The sequence below is a fragment of the Zeugodacus cucurbitae genome, chromosome 5, assembly GCF_028554725.1.
Source record: "Zeugodacus cucurbitae isolate PBARC_wt_2022May chromosome 5, idZeuCucr1.2, whole genome shotgun sequence".
NCBI lineage: Eukaryota > Metazoa > Arthropoda > Insecta > Diptera > Tephritidae > Zeugodacus > Zeugodacus cucurbitae.
This window is the reverse complement of record NC_071670.1, coordinates 58,009,010-58,033,701: the sequence shown is the minus strand read 5'-3', so window position 1 is coordinate 58,033,701 and position 24,692 is coordinate 58,009,010. Positions and strand designations below refer to the sequence as shown.

Here is a 24,692-nt window from a genome sequence, read left to right as displayed (position 1 = left end):
AGAATAAAGTAAAATAAAATAAAATAAAATAAAATAAAATAAAATAAAATAGAATAGAATAAAATAAAATAAAATAAAATAAAATAAAATTAAAAATAAAATTAAAAATAAAATAAAATAAAAAAATAAAAAATAAAATAAAATAAAAAATAAAATTAAATTAAATAAAAATAAAATAAAATAAAAAATAAAATTAAATAAAAAAAAATAAAAAATAAAATAAAATAAAAGTATAAAAAATAAAATAAAATAAAATAAAATTATATTAAATTAAATAAAAATAAAATAAACCAAAATAAGAAATAAAATAAAAAATAAAATAAAAAAAATAAAAAAATAAAATAAAGTAAAAAATAAAAGTAAAATAAAAAAAATAAATTAAATTAAATTAAATTAAAATAAAATAAAATAAAAAATTAAATTAAATTAAATTAAAATAAAATAAAATAAAACATAAAATAAAATAAAATAAAATAAATAAAATAAAAAATAAATAAAAATAAAAGTTAAATAAAATAAAATATGAAAATAAAAATAAAAAATATAAATAAACTAATAAAGATTAAAAAAAATAAAATAAACTAATAAAAATTAAAAAAATAAAATAAAATAAATAAAATAAAAAAAAATAAAAATAAAAGTTAAATAAAATAAAATAAAATAAATACAATAAAAAAAATAAAAATTAAAGTTAAATAAAATAAAATATGAAAATAAAAATAAAAAATATAAATAAAGTAATAAAAATTAAAAAAATAAAATAAATAATATTAAAATTATAAAAACATCTACAATAAAACTAATACACCTATATAAAATTACCAACTAAACACTTAACTAATGTAGCGCATAATTTCAATTTGCTAATCAGGTATTTAATCAATTCGTACCTGTCTAATATAAAATCTAAATAAAATTCTCTAGATGAAAACAGTTTGTTACAATACTTTCCAACTACGGGTACTTAGCGTCTATTAAATGAAATACCTACATACATACATACTTAATAACTTATGTATTTACTTGCTAGACATTAATAGAGTATATCTATAATATTTATAACCCACTTATTAATAAATAAAAATAATAATAAAAATATATAATTATTACTTGTATACCTAGATATATACATACATACATATGTAGTTTACTATATAAACAATTAACTCTAGTAGCTTGAAATTGATTAAAAATTAAAACAAAAACACCAAAAAATAAATAATTTAGTCTAACTACTAATAAACATATTTAAAGAAATATAGTTTATTATTTATACATTATAATAAAATCTTAATTAATGGCGTTGTAGTTGTTAGCATATCAGTATGTTTAGTATTAACTTAAATATAATTTTTAGAATAAATAAATAATTTGGAATATTTGCATCATTTTATATATATTATTTAGATTACAATAATTTTATATTAATATTTTTCTTGTTTTTGCTACCGAAATTCTTTCGAATATAACATATAACTTGGCTTCCCACAATTACATAGGCAATTTATATTGGTGAGCCCGGGCGTATGAGTAACATTTTTCACTCCAAAAAGAATTGTCATGACCTTGGGCTCTTACTATGTATACCATATGAATTTGGGATCGCTGAATCCGATTCTGACGTTTAACCCCATCAGATCAGGGTTTTTAGATAATCCCAGAAAATAAAAATGGCGGACAGAGATTTTTAAAAATCAAGAAAACTACTCGGTAGTTTTCGGGATCGCTAAATACAAATCTGGTGTTGGTTTTAAAAAATTCAAAATGGCGAATACAATATGGCGGGAGCTTTTATAAACAATTCATCGGAATCGCTTGAATCTCGTTACTCGTGGGTTCTCGAGGTCGCTGATGACGAATTTGACGTTACGTTTTAAAAATGTGTCTCCCATATTGGTCCGCCATTTTGAATTTTTAAAAAGTAACGTCAAATTAGTATTCAGCGACCCCGAGAACCCAGTCGCGAGTAAAAATGTCAAGCTTCGAATTAATCCTAGAGTCCTCCCTGCATCCTCAAGATCGAAATTGCCTGACCAATTTCGGCATTGGCGCTCAGTGAACACATATTCTCACATGCCGAAAATGCTATTCTTCCTTCTTTTAAGGCACCAAACAAAAACTATTGCCAAAAATTTCAGCTGTTCCAATAAATAAGGGCTAAGTGTGAAGTTGGATGCGAAAAAATCAATAAGATCACCTTTGTGAACGACTCAATAGTTGTTGCTCTTATGTAGAGCGCTGAAAATTGTGCTCTTCGATTCTTCACTTCTCTGCTCGCTAAATTTGAGCTCTGTTTTAGTATGGTTGTCCGTTCGTTTCATCACTTGAACTCTTGAACATAGCTGATGACTTAACACACTGATCATTAAAGTGATAATTAGAATTTAATATTATTTGAAGAAAACTATTACTTTTTCATTTTAACTCCTCTATTTGGTGTTTAGATCTAATCGTAAATTAATTATTAATATTTAAATTTAATTTTCTTAATGTATTATTAAAAATTTAATTCAAATAATCTTAATTTAAACTCTACACAAATAAATAATTTGATAGAAAATCACAAAAAAATTATTATTAAATAGAAAATAAACACTAAAAGCAATTCTATAAAATAAATTTATTATCGACAAAAAAAATTTATTACTTTTTATTTAATTTATTTTTTTTTTTTTATAAAATAAGAAAATAAGTTTAAACAAAAGAAACTATAATTTGCTTTCAGAGTGATTTTGTTTTGCATATAACCACATTTCAACAACAAAAATTCTTCCAAAAAATATTTAAAAAAAAATAAAAACTTAAATAAATAAGATATTAAATAATAAGTGTTTGTATAAATGCATAAGTAGAGACTCATTTATAGGTTGCTGTTAGAGAATTGAAATTGCGTGTCGTAAACACATACATACATACATTCAAACACACACACGCGCAACAATTCATACATACATACACATGTAGATTGTGACTAGGTACAAAACTGATGATATGAAATTGTAACACCAATCTTCTGAAAGGAAACGTATGCAATGCAATGCAATGTTTTTGAAAACGAAGACATTGAATAAATAAAGGTTTTATTTTTATTTATATAAATTAAAAAAAAATATGGAAAAAATAAATAAAAATTAAGCAAAAACTTATAATTTCCATATTAAAACTTAACTAATAATGATGAAAATCACTTGTGAAACTTACTGAAACTTAAATGTGTGTATGTGCATAAATATAATATATGTAACTGTTATAGAGCGTGTAATTAAAAAATAAATTTACAACAATAATATTACTATTAAATATTACTAAATAATGCTAATTAATATAATGTGTGCAATAAAACAACAAGAAACAACAACAACAAACAAACAACTTTAGATACTTGTAAATTAACTGTGTACTCGTATTAACAAAAACAAAAAACAGAAAAATCAAAAACAAAAACAAACAACTTTTTAAATACATACATAACAGTATAAAATTACATATATGTACTAACGAATATCAATAAAAATTCAATTTGAATGGCAAATAAAGGCGTTGGAACTTTCTTTTATTAGTTGTTAAATTAAAAAGGTAACTAAATATATAGCAATTCTAGCTCTAATTCCTCTTTCTTTCTCTTTTCTCACTGCGTAATCTTTCTCCCGCTCTTGCCATAGGCTAGATAAACATTTTCTATAAAACACCCAGGAAGTCTCCCCTTTTATGTTCATCATATAATATTTAAGGGGCTATAACAGTGTGACATTTTCAAAAAAATCGGTTTTTTCTATTTTTCTTATTCAATAGTTTATACATTCAAAAATATCCTATGAAAGCGGTAAGGTCGTATCTTTAATAGTTTTTGAATGGCAGCGTTCTAAAGAGCGGCCGCTCGCTGGTATAAGCAGCTATAGTCGAAACTTAAAACGCGTTTTTCTCGAAATGACTTTTCTCAAAATTGCTGACATCTCTACTCAACGATACAGTGACCGATCGACTTCAAATTCAACCTGAGTATTCTTGAATATATTTACTATACAATGACCTACGATTTTTTTTTGATTTTTTTCTGCCGAAAAATTTGTTTTTTTTTTTGGCACCTCGGAAAACAGCATATAACTCCGTTATTTTTCAGTAATTTTATACAGAGTAGCTGAAAATATACCTTATTGTATGCAAAAAATTTCGAAACAATCGATGGAGTACTTTCTTTTAAAAAGATTCACGAAAATCGCCTAATTTTTAATGGGTTGCACTGGTATAGACCCTTAAATTCATATATATCTCTTTTCAATCTGCCTCAATTTATCTACACTTCTCTCTCCACTTAAACATCTTTCTCCTCTCAACAAAAGATGTGTACAAAAAATAGATCTGGAAGATGGTTGCCTCGCCATTTGATGTCGGGCCATTGAGCTAGTAATTTAGAGCAAACATTGTCCTGGCTGCCTCGATCAATCGAATCCTTTTCGATTCCCAACTTGAAGAAGATGATGTTGTTGTCCGTTCTCTCGACAGTCGGTTCTACGTAATCGGAACAGACCCCCATTTTTATCCGGCCAAAAACTATCAAACCGGCACAACATGTTGTTGTGTCCAGTTGTCTGCGATTTATGGTGACTTGACTCCAAGCACGACATTCACGATGAGGGAGTCAAGGAAGGTGTAAATAGCTTCTCAGTGAATGGCGTTCAGTGCTTGTGGGAAGTCAGTCGAGTTCGAAGTGCGGTCGTTCTGTAGATCGTCGACGTATTGCAGGGAGATACACTTGATGGCTATGGGAGGTAACTCAACTTCCAGCATGTGAGTGCACTGTTAATTTCTGAAATTCCCAACATAAACTGCTTAGAGAGCATTTCATTATGCTCATTACCAGGTACCAACCATATGGGCCTCATTGTGGAAGTGCTCGACCGGAGACATTAAGAAGTAACCTGTGGCTGTCCGAAAACCGGTGTTCTGACATGTCTGTTCAAGCCTCCTTTACTGCGACCTACTGCATTCAAGAGATCATATATATAGGAGCGACGTAGTTTATGACCTTGAATAAGATCAATTCATGTGCCTCTGTACTTCACACTGTAGCATTGGCGTTCTCTATCTTAAAAAACCTCCGGGTCCAAGTAACATTTACGCGTCAAGTGGATGTAGAACTCAGCTAGCCTTCTAACCCATAAACGCGTTTCAATATACAAAATTTACGACGATTCGAGATCCATTAGTCTTATCCTTAAACGTGAAATTTTGCCTAATGAGAGAAGCTATCAGAATATTTATAGGGTTAGCCATTTTTATGGTCATATACCCATTTCTTGAGCACTCTAGCTGCAGGACTTGATCAGATTCGCAGCAAAAAGTGTGCTGGAAAAAGGAAAATTGCAAAGTAGCGGACGAAAACAGTCGAACTTTATGGCGAGCATTCAGTTTTGAGTTCAAATGTGATGACCGCAATGGAACTGGTTATTTGGGCCCAAAGACTGACATCAGCAAAATCACAGCAATATTTGCCTACTTTATTTGTGTAGCTAAAAAAATTCCAAAGTAATTTAGATAATGCTATTTTTTTTCATAAATATTTATTGAATTTAATTTTGCTTGAATTCATGTGTTTACAGTTGAAGCCTTATAACTAATTTGTATTTGTAAGAGTGTCTCTAAAACTAAAACTAGTTTATATTTCTATATATATACCGTATATTTATTTTATATAAATTGTGTTGAATAATAAAAGCAAAGAAAAAAATGTAAAGAAATAAATAAACATATTAACAGTTACATTATACGCGCATTTAGGTATATTCATTTGGATATAAGTAAAATAGAAGAAAAATTAAAGTAAAATTAAAGTAAAATAAAAAGAAAATATAAAAATGATTAACTTATTTCCTGATTTCTGGAAATGTTTGCGATTCCATGCGGCGCTACAGCACATATTTATATTCCATATTTCATTAATTACAGATATAAATATATATATATGTATTTGTAGTAAAAGCCGTTATTCATTCATGCTTCATGCGAAATCAAACTGAGCGGCAGAACTTAAAATATTATTTCTATATACATATAGAGATGTATGTATGTATGTGTATATGTATAACTGTTATTTTAGTTTAATACATACATTAGCATTGCATTATTGCTATATAGTTAAGGTTTACAGTTATTATAAAATGTTTGCGTTCATAGTCTACTACTCTTAATTAAACCAACAAACCCTTCACATTTTCATTATAGTTTAACAGAGAGTAAAATGTGATGCAAATAAATTAGGCAGTAACTCACTAGTGTAATGATATACAGCGCGCATTAACGCTGCTGAATATAAAAAAAATAATAATAAAATAAAAATTATATTATTCATAAATAACTAGAAGAAAGTTTTAACGCCATTACTGTTACGCGACAGTAAACAGAAAACAACGAAAAGATTACTTAGCATTGGCAGGTAGCGAGGGAGGCGGCGGCGACGTTACGTCACGACTACACCGCCACCACGTCACTGCTGCTGCTGCGGCTCGACTTGTTGCCCGTGCGTGGCTTGATTTCGGTTAACGACACCGAGCCGGGCCCGTTAAGGAAATGCATTTTCACATGCTTCTGCAGCTCTTGTTGCGAATCGAAGAAGACGCGACAGAGATCGCATGAAAAGCGTGCTTTTGGCGCCGGCGCTGGGGTCTTCGATGCCTGCGACGAACTATCGCCGCTTTCCGCATCACTCTCATCATCCGAATCATTGTCGTTCTCATCATCGTCATCCTCATCATACGACGGCGACGAGTCTTCGGTTGTGTCTGTCGATATGCGATTCGTTTCGATGGTGACTTGTGTAGCGGCAGTTGGCACGCGCTGATACGCACTACCATTTGGTGCGGCAATAGTATGATCATTGGAGTCTTCTTCATTATCCATATCAACGTCATCGGCATCGTCGGCATCGGCATCTTCCACGCCGTCTTCGGCATCATCAGCGTCATCGGCGTCATCTTCGTCCGCTTCGGCCACTTCACCGTCAGCGTGCTCCGTCATATCCATTTGTGTAATTTCGCCCATAACTTCGTATTCCTCATCTTCTTCCACCTCCTCTTCGGAAGCATCCTCATCAGCTTCATCATCGGTGTCCATTTGAAGTCGTCCGTCCGCACTTTCATGCTGCTCACCCTCGTCCACTTCACCATCCACCTCACCACCATCACCATCATCCTCATCGGACTCCTCATCCTCTTCCTTAACACCCTCATGTAAGTCCTCCTTCTCGTCTTCGTCATCTTCTTCTTGCTTCACCTTCAACTCACCATCAGATTTGACTTTAATTGACAACGGCTTCACAAAACTCGCTGTAGCCACCTTCGACTTTACTGCACGATTCTGATTTTGATCATGTGTCTGCTGCTGCTGCTGTTCCTCCACCGGCACAATCTCTTTCTCCTTCAGATGATTATGTATGTGATTGATCAGCTTCTCTTTGCGCGACACATAAGCACCGCACAAGTCACAGCCCCACTGGAAGGGACCGAATGGTTTGGTAACGCGTGCATCGTTCACCTTATGCGCGATCCAATCGTTCTTCGTTTCGAATTTCAACTGGCAGCGACGGCATTGCAAATAGAGGTCGATGTTGATTTTCGGTGGCACCGGCAAATTGCCAATCTCCTCCTTATGCAATTCGTAAATGTGACGACGCAGATTGTTGTTGCTGATGAAGGTGGACGGGCAGTATTCGCATTTAAGTTCGCGTTTGCGTTTCTGGGATTTTAAAGATTGATGATAGGGGTTGGGCATAAGGCCCACCGCTTGTAATCCCAGTGGATGTTGATGGTTGATCTGGATCTGGGATGATGGGTTGTTCGCTGCTGCACTGACCGATGGATCCACGTCGGCTAGGTTCTATGGGAGATGTAAAATTAATACAAATGCTCGAGACTGGTTTATAATACAATTAAATTATATTTATTTTTGTGACTGGTGCGGAGGACGCGGCGTGAAATGCTAAAATGCCGAGTTGTAAATTTTGATGACTAAATTGTTGCAAAAAGCTTTAACTTTATCACTGCTATCACTCTCTCACTCTCCCTAACCTCACAACCACACACAAGTGGGTAAAACCGTTAACACGGATTCAACATTTTGTCTTTTGTATTTTTCGCTATTTTTCTAAAACATTTGAATTTCAAACACCAAAACAATGGGACATTTTGCTTCCAGCCTCACTGCACTAGCCCAAAAGCTCACCTGTTTGCTATCACCTCTGAAATGCCATTTACGATGCACTTTAAGTGCAGTCATTTGTGTAAATGTTTTATTACACAAATCGCAGGCGTATTCGCCATTATCATTCACCCGATCCAAATAGAATTGATTCGGATCCGCTGGACCAGTATCAAACATGGCCGCCAACGGATTGTCCGTATACAATTCCATTTCATGCATTTGTATGTGTTTGGCGAATAATTCCTGATCGGTGAAACGTTGGCCACACATGGTGCAAGCCACTTCGGGTAATTTAATCTTCATGCCACTGGCCGGTATCGGTGTGATCTCCAGTTCACCACCACCCAAAGCACTTGTCGTTATAACACCGCCAGCATCGTGTGATGCATCGTCATCGTCATCGCCGGTTTTATGCTTGTAGATGGGTGGCGGTCCAGCGCTTTCGGCTACAGCGCCCGATGCGTTGATCGGCTTGCGATTACAGGTCGGTATGTGATTCTCCAACATCTGACTGTCGAAGAAGACCTTCTTGCAGAGCACACATTCCGACGGCTCGGGGAATTGTGGATGCTTCTTGTAGCGATGCACCTGCCGAAGAAAAACGAAAACAGTCAGTAAATATTATCTGTTAGCCACTTTGGCGCCACTTACCCATAAACTCTTGCGTCCGCTATACACATTGCCGCAATCCTTGCACGAATAATCATTCGAATCGAACTCGTCATGCGAGTTGATGTGTATGGCCAACTTCTTGTTCGTATTGAAGTTCGACGGACAGTACTTGCATTGGTACCAGTAAAGCGGCCCGCTCGTTGAGCTGTCCAACGCGCCACGTTCGGCGCCCACATTACTTACCGGCGTCGACAGACCCGAGCGATCGGCCGGATTTGCCGCCGAACTGACATCAGCGCCCCGAGCACCACCAGCCAAGCTGTCGTCGAATGTAGTATCGGCCTGTTCAGCGCCGCCGACAACACTGCCATGCACAGTCTTCTTGTGCAGCTGCAGCTGTGGCTCACTGCGATACACAATCGAACAGATATCACACTCGAATTGCTTCTCGATCATCTCGTCCTTCATCAGTGTATTGTGTATCTTGAACATGTGCACCTTCAAGCCCTTCTCGTAGGCGAATTCCGCATCGCATAATTTGCACTTAATAAACTGTACATTGCGTATTTGATGGTCGTTGAGCATGTGGAAGCGGTACGATTTCTTCGATGAGAAACGACGCTGACACAGACGACAGCGCATGCGTCGGAAGCGACGATCGGCTGCCTGTTCCAAGCTGCGCTTGAAGATCGCCTTTTGCACAGCGGTCTGGTGTTGCATGGCCGGTGGTGTGGTGGGTTTCGCTGGTGTGATGGTGAGTCCGCTCGGTGCGGATTTGTTAGCGGTAAGCGCTCCCGGTGTTAACGAATTGTTTTGTGCTGCGGCACTATGTGAACGCATGTGATTCGAAAGGCCGATGTTGTTGCTGAAGACGGCATTGCAAATGGGGCACTCCTTCAGATTGTTGTATCCGCTGCCAGTGGATGCAGTGCTGGTGGTCACAGCGGCACCGGTGTCTGTGCGCATTTTCTTCGTTGGATTTTCGCTGGAGTTCTCATCGTCATCAGCTGCATTTTAATTTTTTGAGGTTAGAAAATGATAATGAATAATTTATTAGTAAATGATAATGAATAAGACAAAAATATAATAAAAAATATTTATTTATAAATGGCAGGTGGCCATAATCTCTATCTGAAAGCCGTCGTTAATTTAGAAAAAAACTATTCTAATTTCCCGGCAACACCTACCAATTGAGCCGCCATTCGTTATCGACATCAAGTCCTTCATCACATAATCATAGCGTCCCGTGTAGATGTTCTGCGGTGTGCCGTAGGCAATTTTAACCGCATCCGCATTCACAATATATTCAAAGCCCGAGTGACGCGTCTTATCCGCCGAATGCACGCTGACCATGTGCTCGCGCAAATTCGATAAACGCGGATAGCCAATGCCGCATTTGACGCACTTGTATGTCTGTGGCAATTGATCGGGATGTTTCGATTCCATGTGACGCAACACATTGTTGTAGTTGTTGTACTGCTGATCGCATATGGGGCAAGCTTGTGGCATACGTGAGAAATATTGTGATTTCGGTTGATTGGCGGAGTTGGCATGATGACTGCTGCGTGACTCATCGGTGGAGGAGGCGCCTAAAAATAAAGAAATTGAGAATTACTGATGACACAGCTGATGGCTGACGCATGCGACTCACCACCCAAGCCGACGTTTGACTTTTTGCCCGGCGAATTCTCTGTGCTCATAGCGCTAATATTTTGTAACGAGGTTGACGTTTGGTCGCCGAAACCGGCCAAATGCTTCTCGTACACATGATCAAGGAATTTCTGATTATTATCGAATTTGGCATCGCATGTCACACAGCGCAGCGACACAATACAATCCATGTTGTTGTAGTGACGCTTGCGTTCGGCCGGATCTTCCAACTCCAAGCCACAGTAGCAACATTGTTTTTGCATTATATCCTTGCGTTGCACATCGGCGTGCTCGTCATAGACATGCGAACGGAACTCCAACTTCAGCCGATACTTCTTCGGGCACAATTTGCACTCGTACATCTTGTTGACGAGCAACTCCTTGGCGCGCAACTTATCGGGCACCGCGGCAGCTGTGGCCGTCACTGCAGCGGCGAAATTGCTGTCCTTCGCCATGAGCGCATGCAACACGCGGTACAAGTTAATGCAATTGCGTCGCTTCAAATGCGAGATAAACAACGCCTTCGAGTCGTTCAATTTCAGGCAATTGAAGCAGAGATTACGCGGCAAGGTGAGATACTTCTTGCGCATGTGTGCCATGAAATTCTTATAGGTCGAATAGCTTTTATTGCAGCAACGACAAGTCATATTCTGATATTGGCGCAAAAAGTCATCGTTCTGTTGTAGAAAAACGATCTTCTCATCCGTTAAATGGTGTTGATACTTCTCCGGATGCTCATAGTCGAAACCAGCGATTTCACACTTATTGACCGCGTCCATGATGTGCTGCCGGTACTTGAGCGGTGATATCAAACCAGATGCAGCTTTGGACGCCTCCGCAGCGGCTACGGCGGCCGCTGAGGCGCGTTGCAACTCGAGCGCTGCTACCAATTCGGGTCTAGGTGTGGTCACAGGCATATTTTTTGGTGTCGATGTTGAGAGCTCGAATAGATTTGGATGAAGATTACGTTCGTGGCGACGTGCATTGGCGCGTGTGGAGAATTTCAGATTGCAAGCGCGACACGATGCCTCTTTGGTGTCCACCAGTGCGGCTAACTCAATGTGCGGACGCGGTTGTTCGTAGTGATAGGGCGTGTGCTCCTGCATTAAATGAGTATAATTAATACATTTTAATTGCAAAAAATGTTATAATATAACTAAGACATACCATGAGCCCTTCGTCACACTCCACTTCGGTGCGTTCCAAGAAGAGTGTCGGATCAACCATATCATCGGACTCATCATGCTGTTTGGTGTTGTATTCATCATCGGGATCTATCGGCTCATCTTTTATATCTACAGCTGGCAATGGCTGTGGAAGATCGGAGAAAATAATAAAATATTAATTTTTTTGTTTTTAGGGTTCAACACAATAATTTGTATTTATATACATATTTTTTTATTAATTAGTTGAAAATCTTTAATTTATTAAATACGCTGGAAAAAATATATTTTGTTTTAGGAAAAAGTAGATGGATAAAAGGGAAATTAAATTTTTATAACGAAATAAAAATAAATAAAACAAAAAAAATATTTTTTGGTCATTATTTTAAGAATTTAGTCTACCATGTCTAGAAATACCGCTTTCTACAGCTATCTGAAGAAATTTGGTGCTCACAAGGCGAAACTATCATCTTCGAAGATAAGAAAAGTATCTCTTATATTTTGGATTTCCGGTGCTCTTTTCCTAAAGACTTTGGTCTTTGGTTAAGGTCAAGTACATATTTTTGACATCATACCTTTTGATAAGCAGACCTATCTAGCTATTTATAACTGTTAAAATTGATGACTGCCAATAAAATATTTCAAAATCCAGTGGCAACAAATTGGACGAATTTTGTTTTTTTTTTCGGTATAAGGGACGGGTAAAATCTCGGAAAATATCAGAGATGTGGAACTGGATGTCATGGGTATGTAAATACCGAGAAACTAGAGTAATTATAAGACATATTTAGTTGTTTAACCCACAGAAAACCCGCTTCAAATAATTTGAGAAATGCTACCGAGTTGGGTCTTTAGAAGGATAAAAATTCGGATTGGTACCGAGTATGTAGGTCCGGGTGTAGTGGGTGTCCGTTCCCTTTAGGTCTTTTAGTATTTATATAATTGCTTCAATATATTTTAAGGTATGCTACCAAATTTGGGTCCTTGGAAGGATACAAATTTGGATTTGTACCGAATATTTGGGACCGAATGCCGTGGATGTTCGTTCCTTTAGGTCTTTCAGTAATATATAATGGATATAAATTTAGTTTTATCGACTAGAAATCACTGAGATGTCGAAAAGGTCACATAAACCCCATAAAACTGAATTATCAGAGGAAAAACATAAAAAAATAACTGTTAAATTCGGACTTATGTATATAGACATTTGCAATATACATATATATGTAATATATAAAGAAGTAAATATGTATTTAAATGCAAAAACGTTGTTGCCGATACGTTTACGTTATTGTACGTGTAACGTCTAAATAAACGCAATTGCTGTGCGGCACTCTGACATGTTGTGGCGGAAGCGGCAGCAGCAACGGCAATTGATTGTGCTTGTTGTGGCAACGATTGTGTATGCGATTGCTGGAGTTGTTGTTGTTGTTCCAACAACTTTTGCTGCTCTAGCAACAATTGCTGCTGTTGTTGCTGTTGCCTCTGATACTTTTCCACTTCGGCTTGCACATGTTGTTGCAATTCTTTGTGTTGTTGCTGATGATGTTGCTGCTGCTGTTGCCGCTGCTGCTGACTGCGATGATAATGTCGAGCGCGACGCGGTGCCGCTTGCACTGGTGCCACCGTAACAGTCGCCGTTGGCGCGCGACCCACCGCGGCAGCTGCTATCAAGCCAGCTGTGGGCGCAAATTGACGACTGTATTTTCTGTAAGGTAAATGTGGCTCCAAAAGCAATTGCTGTGCTGGCGTTTGTTTCGCTGCTGCTGTGGTTGCCAGCAACTGCTGTTTACTAGTAGGAGTAATTGTTGTATTGGTGGTTGTAATGGAAGTGGTGGCAGCAGCAGTGCTGCCACTCGTGATGCTAGTTGTACTAGTACAAGTAGTTGTAGTACTAGTAGTGGTGGTAGTAGTAGTAGTAGTAGTAGCTGTGGGGTTTTCTTTAGGACTCACATAAACAGTTAAAGATTTGCGTTTCTTCAACGACGAAATTCCATCCAAAATCGATGAGGACAGGCTCGGCGCCGTTTGTTGTCCGCTCTCGTCCGCTTGTTGTGTAATGCCATCGCCACCAATCGTAGATATGCTGACATTGTTGTCGAGCAGCTGCTGACGTTTGTTTGTATCCAACCAGCTGCGTTGCTTACTTTGTGAGGCGAGACAGCGATTTTTGAAACTCTGCCAGGAATTCAGGTAACTGATGCACGCATGACAAATGCGCAATGATAGATGATCTTCGGGGTTTATCTGAAAGTGAGCGGAGAACGAAATTTGTTGTTAGTGAATGTTGTCGATATTGCTGTGGTGAATAGGATCAGTTTTGATTTTATTGGATAAATTATTAATATGGAGAGAATAAGATAGATAAATGTTGGTCATCAAGATATAAGAGATTTAATATTAAAATTATTTTTGGATTTCTTTAAACGATTCGAAATTATTAGAGCATCGCAAATAACGTTATATTTTGATGTTTCAGACTGAAATATGTATGTCTAACTAAGTAATATAGGATTTCCAAGTACTGTTGACTCGCAAGACTTTATCCAAATTTTTTGGAGAATATCTTCTGCCATTATAACAACGAACTGATAAGAATAATAAATTATCCTTGGTACCTTGGAACCTTGGTATTTACCTTTAAGATTTCTATTTTAGTTTTTTTTATGCATATTGCATACTTTTAGGAGTCCATAACCTTTAAAATTGAAATCATGAAGCGTTTCAAAGCAAAGAAATTTAAAAAATTAAAGGAGAAGGACTTTACTTACTGACACGAAGTAATATTTTCTATATAAAAGTCAACTTGGATGCGGAAAGAGTTTAAATCCGACCAAGTATTGCAATTCCAGAAGCATTAGCCAAAATTAAAAATAATATATTATACATACATATGTATATGAAAACAACAACTACACTAGTATATGTAAACTTATGTGCTTACAAATGTTTCACATATGCACATATCACCGAAAATGTTCACACACATGACTTCATTGTATACGAATTTTTAATTTAAATGAAATTCTTAATTATTAATTTCTAAAGAATGAAATATTCAAATCACACAATTCTATTTGGGAAATTGATTTTAAATTGTCGCCGCAAATTACTCCTACCGCCGGCTAGAAGCGACAGCAATGGCAGTATAGGAATCAACAGCAAAAACAACAATAGTAACAGCAACAGGAGCGGTAGCGCAAATATATACACATAACAGTAGTTAGCTATAATGAGAGGGCAAGACAGCAAGGAAACACCGACTGCAGCAATTTCCAATTGAACAAGTCAATGACCTTTTCTCACAGCTCAAAACAACAGTTGGTATACAAACATATGTAGACAACGGAAACATCTTAGCAGAGCTGTGCGTACGCTTGTCCATATATATATGTAGATTGGTATATGGGTAGACATGCTTGAGCATAAATATATGCTTATAAGCCAAACACCACCGGACTTGACCCGCAGAAATGGGTGCTCATACTCTAAATTTTCGATTTCGCAATATAACATGTGGGGTTTATGTATATGCTTTACTGAGTGATATTGCCACTATACGAGTATACATATATATATGCATGTATGTATTTATGAATATATATGTTTGTATGAATGTTTATGTACATATATGTAATGTATCATTATGCATGCCGCCCGCCGCGGTCAAGACAATCGAACAAACAGACAAACAATTGAGTGTGATTATGAACAAGTGGCAACCACACACATACTCATACAATGTGATAAGCAACTAAAAAGGATAATACAGCGGCAGTGAATTGTATGAAATGTGATTTTTAGCTGCAGACAATAGCATTTAATTGGAAATTTTAATTTAATATTTAAGTTAATATCATTTGTCAACGCATGCAATCTCGAGAAACACACACACTTGTGCGCGCAGGCTTTTATGCGCTTACACAACTCGACAAAGCACATATATGTATATGTGTAATAGTGTTAGCTTGTTTTGTATGGCCTATGAAGGCACTCAAGCCGATTAAACACAAAACCTTTGTCATTTCACAAGGATAATGATTTAAGACAAACACACAGACAGGCACACAAACAAAAGCAGTTGTATGTGTAGGCATGTATGCAATATGCGTTCATGCGTGTATGCCAATGTGTAACTAAATCGAATAAGTGCGTCGAAATGCATTTCAAATAATTATGTACTCATGTATGTATATGTATACATGGAAGCTCTCAACTTAAGTGTCCATTTACCGATGTACATACGTGCGTATCACATACAAACATACTTATGACAGTCCTGAGGCAGTACAACTGTGTTAAATCCGAAAGCAGTATACTTTAGTTAGAACTAGAAAGATTAGACCTTTGCGATCTTAAGGAATTCACTTCGACAAAAGTCGTGTCACTTATTTTCCTTCTTTCTTTCTTTCTTTTTTATTTTCCTTCTTTTTTCATGTATTTCTTTTCTTTTTTTCTTGTTTGGTACTTCTTCAAAACGGCTTTAGAAGAAATTTGGTCTATAGAAAAAGAAATTCTGTCTGTTTTACAGTTTAGTTCTTTACATTGCATCTCGTAAATGAACCTTACCGGAAAATATGATTTCCTTAGGGTTTATTATATAGCATTTGTCCCAAAATTTTTATAACAAAAATTAGAAAAAAAAATTTAACAAAATTTAGAAAACAATTTTAACAAAAATTAAAAATTATAACAAGTTTTTCTGTTCTACATTTTACTATTTATGGAAAAAAAGTATCAGGATAATTTTTTTAATTTTTTTTTCTAGTAATAAAAGTTTTACCACAAAAATAAACTAAAAATTCCGAATTTCCTGCCAAAAGTTTTAGTTGTTTACAACAAATAAACATTAATATTATAAATATATTATCGCCAACTATGTCAATTTGGTCAAAATAAGACAAAGAGTAACCGATCTTATGCTTTCGATTTGCACACGACTGTATATACAACACATCAAACAATGTACATAATGCAAGTCGGCTTGGAATACATTGTACAAAGGGCGCCTAAATGTATGTTTATATATAATAACATGCACATTATTGCATATATTACATACATACATACATACAGATATGTATTTACATTCAGTTAACTGGAATAATTAAAACATACATATGTACAGATCTCACTTGATTTGTATGAATGTATGTATATAGATTGATAAGTTAGCGCAATATTATTGCCGAAATTTGCATATATGTATGTATAAACCTAACCTCAAATATGTAAATACCATAGTACAATTACAACTTATTAAAACATTATATGACGACAGTTAAGCGACAAATGCGTACAACAACAATGTTAATTATAATTATCCTTACTGAAAAGCTAAACGAATATAATTAAATAAGCGGAATAAAGAAAATTACAGATGCCAATCTAATGCATACACTCTTACGCACACACATACATACGCGCTTAAGCAGAAATATTGCTTGTATACATAAAGAAACACTACTACTTATGCAAGAAAATGTATTTTAATTATAACTCCTTATTACCCTTTAATTATGCAGGTGGGAGTATAGGAAAACCATTCAAACAAACACATATGCATATACACAGACCTAAGCAATACATATGTATGTATGCTTTAAGTATTGCTTTGGACGGTTATAATAGTGCGTAACCATACGCCGATTGGGCGGTGGTCCATTTGATGTTCATTCACCTTGCCCATGCTCCATGAGGCAAATGCATTACCTAAAGCGCCACTCAACGACTCACTCACTCACTCACTCACTACTCTGTGACTACAGAGTACATAATAACGGACAGCAGCTACTGGCTTTTTGCTCCACACTTTCATAGTTATCATACAGCTTTTCTGCAAGCGATCGATAATGAAAGTTTAATAATATAATGCATTTAAGGAAATATATATTTCTTAATAATCCGGAAGGATTTCATTGGGCGAAAATCAGTTAAAATCACACACTTCGTGATAATTGAAAAAAAAAGTATCCACGTCAATAATCATTATTGTGAAATAATCGTCATTATGAAATGAAATATCCCCTTTGAACAATGTTTCTGACTAAATAGGTTCGTCATCGAGCAATATGCTCGTATATCGTATGTATTCACTTAGTAAAAATTACATAAGTATTTAAATAAACTCAATAGCGACAATTATAAATTTAAATGTAGCGTGGAATTCATGTGGATATTTGATTGAATCGATAAATTTAATTATCGCCATTTGACTTTAAATTTCATGCTGAAATTATGCAAAGAGTATTCGGCTAGGCGTTCAAGCAATGCTTAAAATATAAGAATGCCTCTTTTGATCGACTGCAAAATCTTCCAGCAAGCCATTTGTCATACATAGTAAGTATATCTCTCATAATCTGAAAGCATAAAAATCGTGTATGAGTACAATTTATTAATACTGGTTTCAAAACTCATTTACTCACTTGTTCCTTGCGCTGTCGATATATATGACTTTCATAACGCAATAAGTAATATTGTTCCAGATTAATTGCTATTTGCTATACGCCATTTAACAATTTCTAAAATAGACTCAAGCAATATACAGTTATGCATATACGTATGGAATCTTTGAACACATCTGAGCCGAGCCGAGCCATTCATATGAAACCTCAAAGCCACGTGAACATACAATGCTGAACTGCTAATTGTCCAAAGTCCCAAACCACACACAACAACTTAGCTGGGGTACCTGTCTAACTATGCAATGATATCATGTACACCTATCTATTTGTGCTCCAATACAACGATAAGAGTATATCTACCAAATAACTGAGGAGTGATGACGTCGTCAGCGCTGGTTTTTGGTGAGGGTGAGTTAGCTAACATTTACGCTGACGTGGTATCCGTCGCTCCAAGTAGTTAGCAGCGTAACGGCAAGCGAAAAGCGACAAATTATCATAGAAATACAAACAAAAACTAAAGTGATCGACACTTTGTGTGTTTAGAGTTGAAAATACCACAAGTTTTCAACTATGGTAGGAGTTTCAGCGTGTTTTTGAAAAATACAAAAGATTCTAAGAAAAGCGTATGAATTCAGCTTTAACCGCAGCCCTTTCGCCACAGAACAAGTAACAATTGAACCAACGTGCCCTGATAAACACATGACGAACATTCAATAACAAATCGTAGCGTGAAACGAAGTAAACGTTAGCGTGTTTGGATGACAACGTTGGCAAATGTGACAATACAAGTAGCGTGAAGGTGGTTTCGATTTTGTTATTTTATTAGCATTCGTATACTGTTTGGCCAAGGTACTATGTTGAAATATAACCTGTAAAGGCGTTTTCTATAGGCCGACAAAACTTTAACCATTAAAGAAGTAAATATTGGATTTTCAATTGGTATTTGAAAGAAATATGCTCTACTTTCCAATTTAGATATTCATATTCATTAGCATAGTTGAGCAGGAAGGAAGTAAATCTCATAGAGAAGTACGCATTGAGTTTAAAATAGAACAGAAGCGTTTGGTAGAAATTTGTAGGTGTATAAATTTGTATTAATTTTCCATAGAGTATAACCAATCCATTTTTACCTGACTAATATAATGATGAGCCCTTATTGATTGCATGAACATGAGCACACATTCCCACTTGGATGATGTTTCAAAAAACCATTGTATTCATAACCTCAAAATCTTTTAATCAAAAGACAACACTGCAACACGCATGATAATTTGTAAGCAGCTGCCAGCTGCTTAAACACGTTATGCAACTCTCAAGGTGAAACTGCTTAGTTACTCCAAGCAGCGCGTCACCGCCTTAGTCGCATACAGTTTGCCTGGTTCCAGCGTGCGACTCAGCAAGCATTGAATACACATTTACGCATTCCCTACAACAGTGCAGCAAATAACAGCCTACATTATTTTGTACCTACGAGCTCTCAAATTACTCCACTTATCCAACAGTAATTCATGTGGAAAGCGTACTCGTGTACCAACAACGGCCAGACGACAAACAAAGCCATCTCCACTTTTGGAAACGGTCACAGATGGTGAGCGAATCGATAGACAGCAACGACGATAACGGCTATGGAACGAACATAAGGTAATGACAACAACCGAAGTCACAACGTATTCCAAGTAGTCGATACAATCATGAGCGTCGTCAATTCCCAGCACAAAACAGCATGCCAGCCAACGAGGGAAATAACAATGATGTAGTCGACGCACTACAACCACCGATAATGCGCGTCGGGCACAGGGCAGAAAGAGATAGCGTAGTAGCCAATACCACACGGTTACCAGCAAGCATTACTGCCTGTCAATCGTGGCGTTCCAACTGAATAGCACATGTGCGTCGGCAGTAACGGTTATGTCGTGTTCCTCGTGCACCGTTTTGTATGCGCAAATTCCAAAGTTTCCTAAAACAATGAAATTCAACCTTATAGTTGGTTAATCTTCCATAAATTCAGAATGCTCTTCAAAACCATTTTTATTTTGTTTTTATGTACGAAGTAATAAAAAATTGCATTGTTTTCTTGGCTTCTTTGCACATATCTTCGTTATTGCGGACTATGTCTTCCACTCCTTCGTAACCGAGGGTGTATATATATGTGTGTGTACACAATTGTTATTACCGGCTTTGTTGTTTTTGCCATGGTTTCTATAGAAAACGCAGGTCAAATTTCATCTGATCGGCCAAATATTCCTACTGCATATTATAGGGAAAAGTGCAAACTAATTAAGCAGGATGGTGGGAAGTGGTGATCACTGCTCGTAATATGTAATTAAAGTTTAATACATATAAAGTCTATTTTTATTATTTTCCTTGTTAGTATTATGTTATCACTTATCAATTCTACATAAACAGATAAAATAACTGAACTTCTGCTATATATTGGGTAATAATAAAATCAGGAGTAAGTGAGCAAAAGTAAGAAAAAAAAGGTCTATACACTGCTCTTGCAGCTGCTCATCCGGTTGTTACTGTGAAAATAGTGGGCATGCTTTGTTCTTTGAGCAATTAGCAACAGCAGCAGGCAACGTGACAGCTCACTAAAGAATCTGGCGATATTATTACAGACGACTGCCTCGATGAAAGCAGCAATCGTTGTAGCTACAACTGTGGTCGTAGCGACTAAGCGACTACACCTCGCGGTCACATCCACACACAGTGAACCATTATTCAGCCAGTCAACCACTCAGCTACACAATCTACAACTGCCAACTAAGTAACCAACCAACCAACCACGAGTCTTAGTGAGTCAACGCGAGTGCGATAACGATGTGAACACTTTGAATCCGGATCCGAAATGGAATCGATTCCACACAACGGCACACCATAATACGCCAGCCATGTCATGTCACAATCGTGGAGGCATTGAGCGGCAGCGGAAGAGAGCGCGCGCACATACAACGGGCCAGACGGCACCATCATTGATTGCTTGCTCAGATTGCTCAGAGCTCACGGGCTGGCAACGCTACACCAGCAACTAACCAACAAACGCCATTAACCAATATGGTGACTTGGCAATTCCGCATGGCGTGGCATGACATGTGGGAGCACGGACGCAAATCTTGCACAATCAGTCGCATTGGCTGCCTGTTCGTCATTACGCTCATCCTAACCTCAATCACATTCTTTATTAATCAACTTTGATCACATTTTATATTTTTCCTTGAGCTACTCTGAAAAGTTTTTCACAAATTCCTTATAATTAAAATATTGAAATTTATGTGTGCTCCTGTGCACGAACCAGACTTCCCCATCACTGATCGATTGGGTCATACCCAGTTTTGCTCATTATATATAAATGTGTAGGTAGCTATAGTATGTACTCACCTTGATGCTGACGCAGTTCTGTATCTTAGTAGCCAACGGTTCCTTGTCCGCCGCATAGCTGTTTAATATGGATATGCATTCACTGCCCGGAGCCAAGCAGAGGCGACAGCAATTTTGTCGCGCACGCACTGGGCTGCCGTCCGACATTTTGTAACGACCACTCCGTCAGACGCCGCTCTTCCCTCCCAGAAATTTCACACTGAAGCGTAACCTATTGACGAGCAGATAACTCTCTATATATAATGTAATTATATGATTTTTAATTGCTTTGAAATCTGTTATTCACCAGCAACGAAGTTTTAAGTTCACTTTCAGTTTTAATATTTTATGATTTTTTCTCACTTCTTTTCACTTTTTATTAATGTTTTTCTTTTTTTTGCAATTATCGGCTTCTCCACTTCTCTCCCAACTTCTTTGTTTTTATCATATCTTTTCCCGACTACATTTAATTTTGCTTGTCCGAACGCGACGGGATTTTCTATAAAACTGAATTCAGCGAATGAAGTTGATTAATTTTTTCATTACCGGGATTTTTCGTTCGCGAAGAGTGGAAGCAACGAAAGTGAAAATGGAAACATGCGTCATCTAGCGGGAAAAAATCGAACTCTAGTGGCGAAAAAACTGCTAATGTTTAAAGCAACGCTGTGGAAACAAAAGTCAGCTGTTTTAGCCGGTGATGAAAAAAGAAGGGCAGGCGTAAAAAATCTCGTAGAGCTGTTCACAATATACAAATGTTTATTATTTATAATTCTAATAATCCATAAACATAAGCACATATATGTACATATGTATATGTACGATATTATATTTGAAATTATATGTCTTATACTAAATTTTGTCTTAAATAATAATGAATATGTTGTAATTTAATAATAGGAAATTTATATAACATTAGAACTTACAATACTCTAAAGACATCTTACGTTCATTATGTATTATTATTCATAAAATCTAATTAATTCCGTAGTGTAACTAAATTATTTAATTTTTTATTATTTCGTTTCAAAAATGTCAAAATCCAATGACATTGAGATGTCAAAAGCAAGAAGAAATTACATTGTTGCGTCTGTATTTGTATTTATTTCCCGCTGCTACCTGTTCATTTTGGCTTAATTAGTTTTTTATTTCTGTGTTATCAAACGCTAATTTAAAGTTTTTTAAGAAAACAGCAGTTTTCTCAAAGAGCTGCTTACAGTCTCAGACTTTGTTCTCCTGCATTATATTCATCGGAAATGAAAAAATTTCAACTTACAATAGTACATTCAGATCTATGGATATCTGAAGCGTATGATATGGTGCAGCTCCCAGTATCTTATGAAATAGCAATTTACATATAACGGAAGCCCGTCCTTGTGTAAGTTCTTTTAATTTCATATAATTTCTAAGTTTACAAAACTTCTTTATAATTTTTAAGAATTACACATTCCCAGTATGAAAAAATTAGATTTCGTATTGTATGTTTAGGTGTGTATATGTGCATTTGTAAGCAGCTGCAACTGACGAGCGTTATTGTAACTTTTAAATTCAAATGAATCAAATTGAACTGTGATAAAAACATTTATGTACATACATACATATACAAATTGTTTAGTTATGAAAAAAATTGTTATTATAAAAATAAGTATTTTTATCATCGCCCTGCGGATATTATTTGCAAACAGTGCAAAAAATACTATTTTTGAATTATTATTTTTTATGTGCATTTATAGTACGGATGCATGTATACATATAAATGCAATAGCATTGTTTAAGAGAAACACTTATCACGCCTCCTTTTTTATATAAAAATCCGGCCGGCAAAAATACTTGCACATGGAAGGTCAGATAACATGAATATATTATATGTATGTATGTACAATTTGCACACAATTAAAGGATTGACCTAGCGGTATAGTAGATTAAAATAATATTATAATAAATTAAATTTGCTTTTGATTAATAAGTCAAGAAATTATGAAAACTAAAAATTATTTTTGAACTTTACTAATTAAGCAAGCTATAAATTTGGGCAATTAATTAAAATGTCGTAAAAACAATTAAAATCTAAGTACATGAATGACAAGCCAATTAATATGATAAGCATTATATTTGCTACTAGTTTTAGGAAATGCAAAAAAAATCCATAATAAATACTGCTAAATGCGGTAAAAACTGTGTGCCATATACCCAATAAACAATTGAGAGGTTTTAGATGGCTTTTTAATTTTGAAAATAATTTTCATGCAATTTTATGTAAAATTTTTAAAATCGGATTACTTAGGGAGCGGATATTAACCTTTAGAAGGCTACAAGTTAATTACTATTATTATTCTACATTATATTATTGTTTAAATATTTTATAAATTTTTTTAACTGAACTAATGCAATTCTTTTGGGAACTGGGTATACTTTATATTTAAGCATCCACATGGTTGTAGCTAATAAATCATTCTAATTTATTTATGTATATTTTTAATCAAAATCATAACCAAAGGTCAAGCTTGAGACATGGCACGCAAATAACAGACTAAAGATACCCGTATCTCCAGGAAAAAGGAAACAGCTAGGAGTTCTTGAGTTATGGTTATTTTTCGCAGGCTGTATATAGAGTTACCAAGACATAATTTACTTTTTAATGAGATCTTATGAATTCTAAGTATCTCGATACCTCTAAATTTACTCCACTTTCCGTATTAGGAAACAATTTTAGTGTATCTATTAACCATCTCTCTAGAATTAATTAAAGAATCTTAAACCCCACAGGATCATGACTTCAGTGACACTAGAATCTGAGGTGTGATATTTTGAGAGGCTTTCTAAATAGTCAAACGTCTATAACACTTTTTGGGAGTGATCTCTTATCTCTTAACGATTGGAACCTTCAAATATCATTTGGCATTGACGAACCCAGAACAGAACCAATCTTGTCAAGAATTATTACATGGCTAGCATTTCTCGGACCAAACTCGAGGCAATTTTTGTTTCTAATAGCAATCGCGGTCAACACAGATCGGCTGAATAATATATATGGGGAAAGTAACTCCGCCTAACACAGAGTTTACAATTTTATTTTTATCACTTTAATCATATTTTATCCCTTCCACGGCTTTCTTTTATAACGATTATTAACAAAGATCTCCAATATCAAAAATCATGTCGAAGAATTTCGCAATTTCTATTATAAGAGTACTCCTTCGCCGTAAAGAATCAGCGATTTTGGCATCTCTAAAGAGCCAGAGACACTTGTTGTACTTATTCATGAAGCCGATTGCTTTATCATTGATAGCCGGCTTGCAAAAATATAACCAAT

The 24,692-nt window shown here is 35.7% G+C and overlaps 1 protein-coding gene across 2 annotated transcripts; it reads right to left on the bottom strand.

Moving 5' to 3' along the window:
* Positions 1 to 5,946: 5,946 nt before the first annotated feature.
* LOC105210017 (zinc finger protein hangover) lies at positions 5,947 to 21,948 on the bottom strand. Of its 2 annotated transcripts, none has more exons than XM_054230817.1 (9): positions 21,690 to 21,948; positions 21,404 to 21,636; positions 13,575 to 13,868; positions 11,626 to 11,769; positions 10,460 to 11,558; positions 9,996 to 10,397; positions 8,848 to 9,815; positions 8,218 to 8,784; positions 5,947 to 7,872 (listed from the first exon to the last, which is right to left on the bottom strand). In XM_054230817.1, exons 2-9 carry the CDS (start codon positions 21,548 to 21,550, stop codon positions 6,469 to 6,471), a joined length of 5,025 nt encoding a protein of 1,674 aa, XP_054086792.1. In that variant the 5' UTR covers positions 21,551 to 21,636; positions 21,690 to 21,948; the 3' UTR covers positions 5,947 to 6,468. The 2 variants fall into 2 exon arrangements, with proteins under 2 accessions (XP_054086792.1, XP_011179032.1); XM_011180730.3 differs by having other exon boundaries at positions 21,404 to 21,614.
* Positions 21,949 to 24,692: the final 2,744 nt, after the last annotated feature.